This window comes from Pleuronectes platessa, chromosome 14, assembly GCF_947347685.1.
Source record: "Pleuronectes platessa chromosome 14, fPlePla1.1, whole genome shotgun sequence".
Lineage (NCBI taxonomy): Eukaryota > Metazoa > Chordata > Actinopteri > Pleuronectiformes > Pleuronectidae > Pleuronectes > Pleuronectes platessa.
Genome location: NC_070639.1, coordinates 8,747,430 through 8,760,888, shown reverse-complemented (window position 1 = coordinate 8,760,888; position 13,459 = coordinate 8,747,430). Strand labels below are relative to the sequence as shown.

At 40.7% G+C, this 13,459-nt stretch overlaps 2 protein-coding genes across 3 annotated transcripts; one reads left to right on the top strand and one right to left on the bottom strand.

The window, feature by feature from the left end:
- Window positions 1-172: 172 nt before the first annotated feature.
- Window positions 173-8,423, bottom strand: LOC128455834 (SPRY domain-containing protein 7). The gene is made up of 5 exons (XM_053439739.1): window positions 8,114-8,423; window positions 6,801-6,917; window positions 5,391-5,557; window positions 3,331-3,433; window positions 173-1,333 (listed from the first exon to the last, which is right to left on the bottom strand). The coding sequence occupies exons 1-5, from the start codon at window positions 8,406-8,408 to the stop codon at window positions 1,236-1,238; spliced, it is 780 nt and encodes a 259-aa protein (XP_053295714.1). The 5' UTR covers window positions 8,409-8,423; the 3' UTR covers window positions 173-1,235.
- Window positions 8,424-8,903: 480 nt separating this feature from the next.
- trim13 (tripartite motif containing 13) lies at window positions 8,904-11,344 on the top strand. 2 transcript variants are annotated; one of them, XM_053439736.1, is made up of 2 exons: window positions 8,904-9,188; window positions 9,833-11,344. In XM_053439736.1, the coding sequence occupies exons 1-2, from the start codon at window positions 9,156-9,158 to the stop codon at window positions 11,036-11,038; spliced, it is 1,239 nt and encodes a 412-aa protein (XP_053295711.1). In that variant the 5' UTR covers window positions 8,904-9,155; the 3' UTR covers window positions 11,039-11,344. The 2 variants fall into 2 exon arrangements, with proteins under 2 accessions (XP_053295711.1, XP_053295712.1); XM_053439737.1 differs by lacking the exon at window positions 8,904-9,188 and adding an exon at window positions 9,197-9,735.
- The last annotated feature ends 2,115 nt before the right edge of the window (window positions 11,345-13,459 follow it).

Here is a 13,459-nt window from a genome sequence, read left to right as displayed (position 1 = left end):
AGTTGGTTGGTTTAATTTAGTAGGTCGGTTGGTTGGTAGGTTGGTAGGTTGGTTGCCAGGCTGATGGGTTAGCTGGTAGGTTTGTAGGTAAAAATTATACTGAGACGATTATTGATATTGTGAAAATTTTTCGCAATTTAACTAACTAAAGACACAACCAGGATTCGATAAATGTTGCTTCCAGACACAATTTTATTGAATTAACAATATTTAGATTTGCTTGTACAATATGGCATCAAAAGTGCAAACAAAGACAAGCATTTGAAATATGCAACCGTCCCACTTCAGCAAAGAATATGCAATGCCAATACAACACGACAGATTGACATTTTTTAAACCACATATCTCTACTTAGAGACGGCCAGCACCGGACTCTGGGAATATTCTGATATTTAGAACAAATACTCCATTAAAAACATTTCAGGACGAGGCCAGTATGGGGGGGGGGGGGGGACAGTAAAGGGCTGTTTATAGATTTGATTAGCACCGTCACCTCAACATACCTCAGAGAAAAGTCAACCTAAAGAAACACGAATGTGCGCTGTTTCAAAATGCAGTTCGCTTTTTAAACCCATGCTTTTTTGGGGCAACTCAAATTGAAATAATGCTGCAATGTCTCCACTTTGAATTATATTCTTACATAAAGAAGGCAGCCAACATGTAAATGTGACATATTCAATGAGTCAGTACTGGTAGCTGTACCTCAACAAGTTCACCAACTCTTGATGGTCAAAATATTTACATCATCTGTCAAACTAAGGAAACATATCACTTTGATCTGTGATTCAAATAAATAAATATAAATACAGTGTGCATGCTGCGATGTCAGTTTGGTATTTAGGGGAAAACATGACTATAAGGCGACGTCAATCAAACATGGCTTCTGATTCTGGCATCTATAGACACACAGAGAATGTGAGCAGCAACTGAACGTGTTTCAGTTCATAATAAACAGTGTGATCAGGGTTGACACAGGCTAATGATTTGATTGATGAATTTTTAACATCAGCTTAGACTCAAACAGCCAATCACAGTTAACCAATAATCATAAATGCGGTACTTCTTCAAAGTTACTCAAACATAAATCCGGAGCAGTAGTAGAGACAAGCGTAATCAGGGTTAACAAAGAAAAAGCCACATAAAGCGTTAGCATTCAATTAAGGTCAAACTGTAGTGCCGGGGAGTTTGCTTTGAGATACACAGGAGGTAAAGTGGGTCGAGGCTGAAGTGCTCCTTCAGAAGATTTGTTGTTCAAAGAGGATCTTCTCAAATCCTTGTGGCGGTGTGTGATAGAAGTCACTGAACTGGCAGTCTAAGATGGCGCTGTCGTCCACTGCAACAACAAATGGGAGAGCACAAGCTTAAACATTGTTTACATTGATCATTTAAATTTACCTTTGAGGCCAGTTCTTGTTGAAACCAAATTGAAGACAATAGAAACAAAAAGTCAAATGTAAACATCTTTAATGTGAAAAACAACAAACAAAGCTTTTCTTATTCAAAATATGCAAAAGAAGTGTGTTCACGTAGGACCACACAGATGAAATCCGAGAAAACTGTCTTTGAATTTAATGCTTAATTACCAGAGGGGTGCAAATTTCTCGATTCTCAGATGCATCGCGATAATGACTACTCTGCATTGACGCAGTGACTTAAAATTATCGATTCATGTTTTCTGCTACGTTCATTGTTTTAGTGATGTCCCACAACTGCATAATTATAACCACTGCTTTAGGAGCAGGAGGCTCATTAAAGGTCTGGTCATCCTGTGTCGAAGTTTCTGTCAGGTTGGGCCACCTTGATGCAGTAAAGGCTGTAATCAGAGTTGGTCCTTTTAAGCCTCAGGTACAGCACACAAGTCTTAACTGAATGAATGTCAAATCAGTGTCGAGAGCACTGATCGCTGTCATACACTTACTGTTGTAGTCAGATTTTTTAATTGAAAACCTTATATTGTAAATGACAGCAGAGTTTTAATAACAGTTACTGTCTATAACACTTTTTAAGCATTTTCTAAATAAAATGAGATTTCATGTTTGTCTGACTGATTTTATTAACATAAAAAGAAGCCATGTGCCGTTATATAGAAAATTGTGGATGTGATACATTATATGCATCGAGATGCATCGTTGTGAATCGAAACGTTGGCTGCTGAAATGTAATCGAATAGCATCATAAGGCTAATGAAGACGTACAACTCTATTAATTACTGTGGTTAATCCATTTTTTAGGAATGATTTTTCTGAAGACTTTTGACATGTCACAGTAGGAAAAAGGGGGTGAATAAGGATTGCTTAACGTAATTTAGCTGCATTAGACAATTGAATACAACAGTGCCACATTATTTGTCACCTGGGAAAGAGAGAACGTCTGATGTGAAAAAGACTGGCGGTTTCAAAGAATCAAATGAATAGTGGTGTTTAGGTTGGCATGGTTCAGTTTATGCAAATGCTTCTTAGAAAAAAGTGCTGTCATAATTCTTCCAAAGTTTATTGTGCCCTTTGAACATAAATTATATTTTTCTGAATACAGAGCAATGCATTCAGCATGACTCTGATCAAAATGATATATTCTGTAGCTCAGAAATACTTCTGAATATCACCACTAAATATCATAATTTTTGGGGAATCCTTGGCTATGGCCCCACGACCAGGATAAAACCTGCAGTTCTCGATCCTCCGAGGTAAGGCTGCTTTATTTCAACAAAAGAATGTTTGAATAAGTTCATAAAAATCACAGTTGGGTGGAAAATCGGTTTGTGGACAAATAAGAAAATAAAGAAAAAATACTTTAAGTGTATCTAATGACCTAGCCTGACTGGTGCTATGTAAAAATGTATAAATACAGCCCTCTTGTGGAATAAAAGTGCATTGCTATATTATCATTTCTGACAAGGCAGTTTAAACTGTCCATAACATTTACAAAACCTAAGTTTCAATGCCAAGAAAGATTGTAAGATATTATCCCCACCGTTCCAATACCTAAACATAAAATTCAAGGAACTTTCAAAGACTCTCAGGCCTGATTACCTCAAATTCAAAGAAGCCCAAAGCCATGTGTTCACATAAATAGACAGTGAAACATCGCCTATTTAATATTGTTAATTGAAATATATATGGTAAGAACTTCAATCACTACTCTTGCACAGATTTGATCAATTTAATTACTTTAAATTACCTATGTGAATTTTTCTAAAACTTTCGAGGGCTTGATTATTGTTGTCAAATTAAACCTTTCAAGGATATTTATGAGCTGTAGGAAGAGAGTGTATCCCAAGTGTAATAAACCTTGGTTAACTAGTCAGTATATCAAGCCAACAATTAAACTTACCATAAACAATCGGGTACACAGTGCCTCGGATCCCAGAGGCAGGACAATGCATGTTCTTTCCATTCAGATATAAATTCAGCTCCACGTGGTCATATGTGATGCCCTGAGGCAAATAAACAAAAATAGAGTTAAACACAGACATTTTACATGTGGCTATAATCACATTTGAAAATGGTTTGATGCATTAAAAACATAACCCTTTAAATTTTAAATTATTAGGGCCCGAGCACCGAAATCGGTGAGAGGACCTATTGAAATTGAAATGATTATTATTATTCCTATTATTATTATTTTGCTGTGTCGTTAATGAATTGGCTTTTTGAGGGTTTTACCATGCTCAAAAAGTTGTAAAAGTTTGCAGTAAGTTAGAAAGTCGTGAAAATTTACGTATTCTGGGGTATTTGGAAATGGGCGTGGCAAAATGGCTCAACAGCGCCACCAACGGAGAGCCCCTCATTTACGGAGATGCACCTCATTTAGCATTCACTGATCCTCACGAAATTGAAGACAGTTGTGTATCATCACCAGATGTACAAAAAAGCCTCTTGGAGCATTATGAAAAACGCAACAGGAAGCCCGCCATTTTTGATTTAGTGACTATTTTGGTCATATTCCATAATTTTTTACTTTAATGTACTTCTCGTAGAGCTTTCATCAGATCAACTTAAAATTTAGACGACTGTCATCACAACAAAATGAAGATCTAAAGTTATCAAAGAAAAAACTTTTCGCCACACCGTCTGACTGTGGCGGGGCGTCAAAGTGTGAAGAAACGCCATCAAAACACGAGCTTCTATATCTCAGACATATTTGGTCCCATGGACTCCAAACTACACATGTAAGACAAGAGTCGCGACCTGAAGACAACAACACAAAAATCTTGACTTAAAATGACAGCGCCCCCTGGTGGCAGCAGGAAATGTCTTGTTTTTGGTACATGTTCTATTTTTATGTACTTCTCGGAGAGCTTTCATCAGATCAACAAAAAATTTAGATGAGTGTCATCACAACAATATGGAGATAAAAAGTTATCAAAGAAACAACTTTCTGACACACCGTCTGACCGTGGCGTGGCGGCAAAGTGTGATGAACGCCATGAAAACACAAGCTTCTATATCTTAGACATATTTGGTCCCATCGACTCCAAACTAGACATGTAAGACAAGAGTCGCGACCTGATGACATCTACAAAGACACCATGACTTAAAATCATAGCGCCACCTGCTGGCTACAGGAAGTGAAGCGTTTATTCTTGCTGCAGAGCTTAAAACGCACGCAAGGCAGAGACGTGCGCTTGGTCATCGATCGCTCTCTCTTCCCCGACCGCAACAGACTTGAAATTGCCTGTGCTCGGGCCCGTTAGTGCTACAACGTAGCCCTAGTTAAAGTTGTGGTGGTGGGGGGTCTCTCTAACACGGCTCTCACAAATAGAATACTGCCAATGAAGGACTTAGGAGTTTTTAAATGTATATGAAAACTCTAGAGTAGCTTGTTTATATTTAAAGTGTTTTGTGGTAATGAAACTGATCGAACTGATGGAAAATAGCAATTTGGTTTGAATGTGACAAACTACCGAACGCAATGTAGGCCACATTATACTATGCATTACATTGTGACTGTTGCTGTCAGCCAGCTGCCTTAGGTGAAATAAAACCAAAACAAATTCTACTGTGGGTCTTGTGAGACCTGCAGGGCAATCCGCTCCCGCAGGCTTCTAACACATGATTACTCTGTACAGTTTCAGTAGAGTCTTGTAAATATACACAAGCTGAGGTCACATGATTGTTGGAAGACCATGAGATAGCTCAACATGTCCTAGACAAGACTGATAAAAATAACTCTCAGCAAACATTAGTGCAGCACTTTTACTCTGCACAGAACGGCTTCAGACAACACATACTTTATCTTTGGAATCCAGATCTTTATGCCTGATTTCAGTTCATTGGTAATATGACTATATATCTATCTATTTATGCTCAATTCGTATTTATTTGACAAGATGCAGACTCACATTAAGATTAAGTTAAAATCAAGATCAATTAAATAAACTGCGCACTTACAATAATGTCACCTTCCTGGGGAAGGCTGTTTGCAGGCAGGCGATTCTTCTCTTCATTATTGTGGTACACAGAGCCATCATGCCTCAGGACAAGGCTGTTTGTGTCTCTGCCCAAAGGCACTTGATTAAGATTCACCTTCTGCGTGGCCACACCAACTCCCCACACACCTACACAAGAAAGCACAACAGCAATGTACCTGTTATTTAAAACACCAAAATACAGTATAAAATGCATTCAGATTTATGACAAAGATCCACTGCAATGAAATCAATGGTTGAGACTCGCCTGCATGGCATATTCACAACTACATGTTAAAGTAAAATCAGTCTGTAACTATTTTGAAGCTGCATTAGGGTAGCATTGCTTAACAACTTACAGTGGAAAGATAAAAATGACCCCTGTGTAGTAAGAGACCATATTGTGCTTCTTAATTTTTCAGGGTAAAGCGTCCATGCTACCAGTTCACTTGTGACATGTTTGCTTACTAGCCAGTTTGGCTCGAAGTGTTATGGCAGAACAGTCGCCATTGTTACCATTACTTTAGAGGTGTTTACAGTTGTTCAGGAAGCCTCTGGGTACATATCAGACGCACTCTGACTAGCTAACCACAAGACTGGGCCAGCTGACCAGTTACTAGGCTTTGTAGGAGAAAGGCCAAGGGCTAAAAGAAAATGTTTCTGACCAGAAGATGAAAAGAAGAATGTGCAGTATGAGACAAATAATGCCAATTTTGAACAGCATGTAAACCTATTCTAGTAGACCAACAAATGAAAACTATGAACCTTTAAATAGCCATGATATGTGTCCCAAATATCAGAGTATGTACAGTACTAAATCATCTACATCTATCTATATAGTTTTTCAAACAATGGGTAGATTAATATCAAATTATTTCATAACCATTTATAGCTTTCTGAAAATCAATCATTCTTGATCAGAAATCCTGCGAAATCCACGTCAGCTTTTTATTAGCTTCAAGGTCCACATACCTTTTTCCACCTCACACTGTGAATGTTTGAATGATGTAATGGGTATGGACCAGAACATCAGAATCGTCTGTCTTATTAGTTAAAACAGATGGTGCTTTTTCTATAAATATAACTGGAAAGTAAATCTCACCTTATGCTAGAAAAAGTTTAACACAACTGGAGCTATTACAATGGGTTTAAGTACATTTTCTAGCCACTGTATGTAAGAAATAAAATGTCTCATGGTTTAAGATGCTGTTGTAAGTGAACAGCATTCCATCAGTGCGCATGCAGTCACAAGATTATTTATCTACGGGGAACTAGCGTGTCAGAATTAATAATAACCATGAGGAATGCACTAGAAGATGGCCCTCTTGACGGAAAAGAAAAGTAGCAGTGTAATGGAAACAGGAAGATCATCGACGCAAAGTCAAACACCTACCAGTGGACTGGATCTTGAACTCAAAGTAACTTTTGTTCTGGTGCAAAGGAGCATTGGCCAGACAGCCTCCAGTGCCACATATCCTCCGACCACTCTTTACAATGACAACATCTGTGCCTGGAAGAAAAACAAAATCAAGAATACATTTAGATGCAACAAGCTACTGTGTTCACTGCAAATGGCTTTTTGAGTTATTTCAGTTGTCTATTCTAAACAATTTCTGCCAATACTAGAAAGTCCCAATCACATCTTCTCAGAGCTCATAATAACAGCTTGAAAATGATTGCCTTGTCCAATGAACCCCCCAAAGATAAACATTTTACAATCATATCAACTGGTGAAACACAATAAATCTCAGAAGCTGGAACCAAAATGTTTGGGATGTGCTTAATACATGACTGCGTTGGTATTTAGTATGTATTTATTCTCTTGCACAAGCCCTTATTTACCTTGTAGTTATGTATATAAGTATATGTAGATAAAACACACACAACTTATTCAGACATACAGAACAAGGATCTTGAGATATTTTGCTCATTCAGAAAATCAGAGCAGATAAATCCAGTCTTGTCCAAGTTTATTAAAAAACCTTTTCAGTGAAATACTATCCAAGTAAAACATACTTGTCAGTTTTGCTTGGTGTTAATTCTCTTTTATGTTATACCTTCACTGTGCAGACTAAAATGTTTCTGTGTTTAGCTGTATTTGGGGTTTATTAAATATAAGCAGAAAGGGGATTTTCTGTGACATCAAAACAAATTTGGACACTAACTTAACCAAGTGTGATGTGGACACCTGACTCCTCCACTACACAGTCATCGAGAATTGTAATTCAGATTACAGTGGCTGTAGTTTCCAATCACAAGAAAACACACAACCTCACAACGTACCTATCTTCGTAAATTCCACTATTTTATATAGAAAGCATGTGGGAATTTACTGCACGTGTCTCAAAACGATTATAGATGGGATCTTTAAAGTTTAGCTGTCAGAAAAAGGGGAATTTTAATCCAAGCAGCCATTACTGTGGATAGTTGCACGACATTTGAGTTTATGAGTTTCCCTGATTATTGGTGTTGCAATGTTAATCCGCGTGGCGTGTAATAGAGTAGAGCCGAATAGAACGTTTACAAAGAAGGAGAGAGTTAAAGCACAGAAAGGTATCCACCTTATAGCAATCTAAACATTTAGCATCGTAGCTAGCTACCTAATGCTAACGGAAGTAGCAAATCATCGTGTCACTGTCAGACACAGTCGACGAGTTATAAAACTAACCGGAAAACATTGTGAGAGCTACAGACAAACTCACGTACCCATGTGGTGAGTGTCTAACTGAACCGTGGGCATTTCTTTCAGAGCAATATGCCCCGAGCCGCCATCTCCGCAGCAGCCAAGACAACACGTAAACATCGCTGCCATTCTTGCACTGTTACCTCGGCTGCACATCCGGTCGCAGCACGGAGCCAAAGAGCGTCCGGTGTCAACGCCAAACGTCACGTCGAAACGCAACAGCGACACGCCGCGGCAGAGGGCAGCGCTGCATAAGCCCCAGCCACACAACTGTATCCAATCACAGTGGTTAAGATAGGCAGTTGCTCCTGATGGCATGGAAACAAGGGAAGAAAATCAAGGTCAAAAATTTCCCACACGTGACTAAGTAACTATTGGATATCGAAGTTACATAACCGCAAGTGAACAGAAAGTGAGTTTTGTTGGTGGGCAAGTGTCACGCGTGTAGTGGTGGATGAGTGATGGAGTGATGATTCAGAGTCACATCGTGAGGAAGAGGAACCTCAAAGTTTCCTTGAAGTGATGAAACATCAACAGTGAGGCGTTTGCAACATTGTCCTCATTATCTGTTAACTGATGTTGACCAAATAATCGGACACTTTTGTTTTCAGTGCAAATTAGCCTCAGAGTTTTGTGTATCAGCCGATGCAGCCAGGTGATCATGTTGGCGGTGTGCATGTGCACATTTTGACATGTTTCCACACGGGTGACTGAAGTGGGGCAGTATAAAAAGCCCGTGTTGCCACGACGGGACCGAAACCTAGTTGACAGTTTTTCACGCTGTAATGTTTTGCATAGCAACAGCCCCTCCCCCATCCGCCTGCCAGGGAGCCTCTGCATCTGACCCAGCTGCTTCAAAAGCGTAAACACCCCCGATCACCGAAGGCAAGCTGTCAAATAAATCCGCACGCAAGCAGCCCTCGTGTTGATGCCGGTAAATTTCCCTCAGGCGCGCACGTGTGCCCAAAACACAGACGAATCGGTGCATCTTACAAATGACCGCTCGTCGCTGAAACAGTTAACACCAGACCCGGAAGGGGCGAAGTCTGCACAGCAACAAGCGCCATGATTGCGTTGCACTGTGCGTCTCAGCAGCTGGTGAGTGATTCTGTTGGTCCAGTGGTTGCATGTTACTATGCGCTTGCAAAATCTGTCACAGCCCTCCTTCACTACCTTGCCAACAGGAGCGACGCTAACGCGATCCCCGCTCGTCGCTAATTTGTCGCATTGGATTGGTTCCGGCGGCTGTGATTTAGGATTCAGCTCAGCTCAGCAACCGTCCTGCTGCTCCACCAATACCGGGGGGGAGGGGGGAGATCGTTTGCTGTTTTAGTTAACATCTGTAAAGATATTTTTGATTTATATTCAGTGCTTTTAAGTTTCTCGCAACTGCTGCTTACAGTAGACATCAGAGCAGGATGTTAGTCAACATCAGATCGGCAGATGGAGCCTCTGGCAGAGCCCGTGCCAACGATTCGCGCTCCTACAGCGATGCGATTCGGTTTCACTCGGAGGATGGGAATACTCCTGCAGACGCAGCTGGATCCTGACTGCACAAATCTGTATCCTTTGCGATGCTTCAGCATTTTTCGATTTTAGTTTATTGCCTCTGCTTTCGTATGTGACAGCCTCTCTCTGAGCGAGGGTGCGTATTGGGTAGCCTACTTTTGAATTACGCGTTGATTTCTTGCGTTATTATGTAAACAATGCACCATTTTGACGCATGCACGATGTGTTTACAGGACAACATGGAGCAGCTAGAGGAGGAACTTACGTGCCCGATCTGCTGCGGTCTTTTCGAGGACCCGCGGGTCTTATTGTGCTCACACAGCTTTTGCAAGAAATGCTTGGATGGACTCTTGGAGGGGAGCCGAGGTCCATCATACAGAACCCCTTTCAAATGCCCCACTTGCCGCAAGGAGACCCCTCACAACGGCGCAAACAGCCTCCAGATCAACTACTCTCTGCGAGGAATTGTGGAGAAGTACAGCAAAATCAAGGTTCTGCCTAAAATGTCTGCGTGCGCCCAACACTGCGGTCAGCCTCTTAATATATTTTGCGCCACGGACCTAAAACTCATATGTGGGTTTTGCGCAACAACAGATGAGCACAGAGGGCATAAATTCTGCTCATTGGAAGAGGCATACGGTCGGGAGAAGGCGGCGTTTGAAGAGCTGCTTCACGGGGTGGAGAGCTGGCAGAGCGCCGACATCCTGTCCTGCCTGGAGACACTACAAACCAGTAAGAAAAAGGCGCTGCAGTCGGTGACCAAGGACGCGGAGAAGGTAACAGAATATTTCGACAAACTCATCAGTGGCCTCGAGTGCAAAAAGAGCGAGATCCTCTCCGACTTCGAGACACTGAAGCTGGTGGTGATGCAGGCGTACGACCCGGAGATCACCAAGCTGAGCGCGGCGCTGGAGGAGCAGAGACGCGCGCTCAGCATCGCCGAGTCCTTCAGGAGCGCCTCCGACCCCCTGTGCTTCCTGGAGCAGATGCAGGAGTTTCGGGAGAGGTTCAGGGTCCTGAAGGAGACCTCCCTGCCCCCGAAGAAGGAGATGAACGTCGGTCCCCTCGTGCGCAATTTTGACGTGAAAAAGTGGGATTCGCTGAGGCTCAGAGAAGTGGACAAGATCTCAGTCCCCCACGAGAATGGCTCGTACAGAGTGGGGGACTCACGGATGGCAGCGCGCAGACGGATCACCTTATTAATGAGTTTGCTGCTGCCGCTCCTGCTGCTGCTGCTGCAGCCGCACATCCTCGCAGCCCACATCAGCCCACAGATCCAACCAATGCTCACTACACTCTCCTCGCACTTTAGTCACAGCAGCGAGTACCTGTGGGGAATGACTGACATGTGCACGAGTTTGATGGGTGCGGGCCAGGAATGCATCGTCAACCTACTTGACTCTACTGTCAGTTTTATTGGCAGTTGTAAGTTGTTTTAATTCATTACGAGCCTGTGGCATCTCACGCACTCACAGCGACCGCTTGTTTACAAGTGACTCGTGAGATGCACAGAATTAGAGTCGGATATGCACTTTTTCATTTAACTGTTCACCATTTTTTGTGCTTTATTCCCCTTAAGATCCAACCTCCCTGAATCAATCACCAGATGGTCTTTACATAGGATTCAGACGCACAGTCACCAATTCATTCCTTCTTTTCCACAAATGTACAATCTATTCATTTTCTAAGCGTTGACAACTTTATACTTCCCCAAGATCTTGACAAATAAAACTTGAGAACTCTAACACACCTCCTCCTCCTCTCCCCCTCTTTGTTTTCATTTTGCGTGTGACACGCAAAAACTGACATTTAGGGTCAAAGGTGAGCCAGTGAATGACACGTATGTGTAAATATACAGTGTGATCCATGGCTTTTTCCCCGCACAGAGCGCGTCCGCACCACAGTCGTGCTGCAGCCTCTTCAAGGTTACACACGTTGCATAACAGGGCCTGTGTGACATATTCAGCAGGCACCGTGCAAGAGCTAAGAAATCCTATTTTAAAGAAACGGAAAAACACTCAAAGGTGTGTTTCTGCACAGGGAAGACTGTGATTTTCGTGCGTAATGGACAGCCACTTTATTCCCACACAACGTTGATTTGTGGGAGTTCATGCGGCTCAATTATTGTATAACTGTTAATGAAGTCAAACATCTGCAGGCTGTTAGAGTAAAATATGGTGTAGGCCTGTTTTCTGCTGTGCGTCTGAAATGGAACAAAACTTACTTGTCAGCTTAAAAACAAATCAAATGCAAGTTATATTTGTCTTTTTACATTTGGTTTAGCACAGTGAGGTCTTCAGCTTATCGCTAACAGTGATATTTACTAATTTAGGTCAAGACCAAACAATAAAATTGAGCATTAATTTATTAGTTCATTCCAATGAGCAGCCACGAAATTTGGAAAAATAAGAAAATAAATATATGAAAATCCCCAAATCAGACCACAGAGTAAATCCGTGATGTCAGCACTGACCATAATACAGGATGTACGTCATGACACGCTCGTGCATATATATATAGCCTCTTGTTGCCAGGCAAATACAGGATGAAAATAAAAGTACCTAACTACATTAATATTTTAATTGTGGGGGCACGCGATTTAAATATAGCCTGACAAATGTGAACTCGGTCGAAATTAAACACCAAAAACTTGAATAGGAGTGAATAGATATGCGTTTTCCAGATAATTGCCATGAACCCAGGACGCACGGTCAGACCTTTAAATCAGATGTGTCTGTGTCGATGTTAAATAAAATAACTTCGATTCTGCACAATGAAAGTGACTATAGCCGAATATTAAGCTAATAGGCTATTTTAAGACTAATATACTATTATAGACTATTCGCTGTGTCCTGTGTCTAATCCCTGATAAGGTCCCGCTCACTTGAACACAGGGTTTTCTGATGGCGACTTAAATTCAAAACCTTTTATATATTCATGGTCATGAAGGTTTTTTTTATGTTATTTCCTATTATCATAATATTTAATTTTTTAACAATTACATTTTTAAGTTTAGTGGAAATTGTGGTTCAATATGAGCGTGAACAGGTCCTGGCGGTGGCCGGTGCTCTTGAATGTATAATTCTACAAACTGGTAAATAAACTAACAATGCTTAAAAAATAAAAAATGAACAAAAGTTGTATGTGTAATTTCGGCCCAAACATCGCCATCAAATCTGTTTCCATAGTTTGATGTTCTGTGTGCGGAGACAACGGTCATTTTTTCTGAATACAAGAAGCAATCCAAAATATTTCAGATTTAAATTACAGCACTTTGGCAAGAATTTACTATCATTTCATATTATTGAAGTATTAAAGTTTTAACGTTATTATAAGACAGACACACACCATACACACACTCCGTTGCTTCATTTTTTTCTAAGTCCAATTTGTAAACCTAATGTTAAGTAAAAATTGTATATATTATATTTAGACTAATCCTCGTTTAATATATACAATTAAAACCCCGAATGTGTTTAAATATTGTGTATTTTTACATTTGTAAAACGGCTACAATCCCAATTTCGTATTCCGGGTAATTTATAATTACAGCTGCACAGAAAATATGGATATTTGGAATTATCGATTAAACAGGCCCACGAGGCCAAATGGAGGAAAACTGATACCAATTAATATAACGGTTGTCAGAAAACCATGAAAAAGTTAATCTCTAAAGTCATGCATAGTGTCTAAAGTATGTTATACGTCTAATATAAAACCAAAGACTGGTCAGTTTCCTCTCTTTTTATTTGACCGTGTTCACCTGGAGCTCACACTCCAAAAGTCCTGTAAAACCGGAGAACAGCGGTCATTTCACATTACCCCAAAGGCCCGTAAGCCTGTGGGACAACATGAATTTG

Bases quoted from the DNA above. Each gene is read 5' to 3' on its own strand.
- LOC128455834 (XM_053439739.1), bottom strand. From the start codon at position 8,408: ATGCCATCAGGAGCAACTGCCTATCTTAACCACTGTGATTGGATACAG. The intron at 6,918-8,113 runs GTACGTGAGTTT...TTTTTCTTCCAG, and splicing joins GTTAGACACTCACCACATGG to GCACAGATGTTGTCATTGTA. The intron at 5,558-6,800 runs GTAGGTGTTTGA...TTTCTTGTGTAG, and splicing joins GTTCAAGATCCAGTCCACTG to GTGTGTGGGGAGTTGGTGTG.
- trim13 (XM_053439736.1), top strand. From the start codon at position 9,156: ATGATTGCGTTGCACTGTGCGTCTCAGCAGCTG. The intron at 9,189-9,832 runs GTGAGTGATTCT...ATGTGTTTACAG, and splicing joins ACTGTGCGTCTCAGCAGCTG to GACAACATGGAGCAGCTAGA.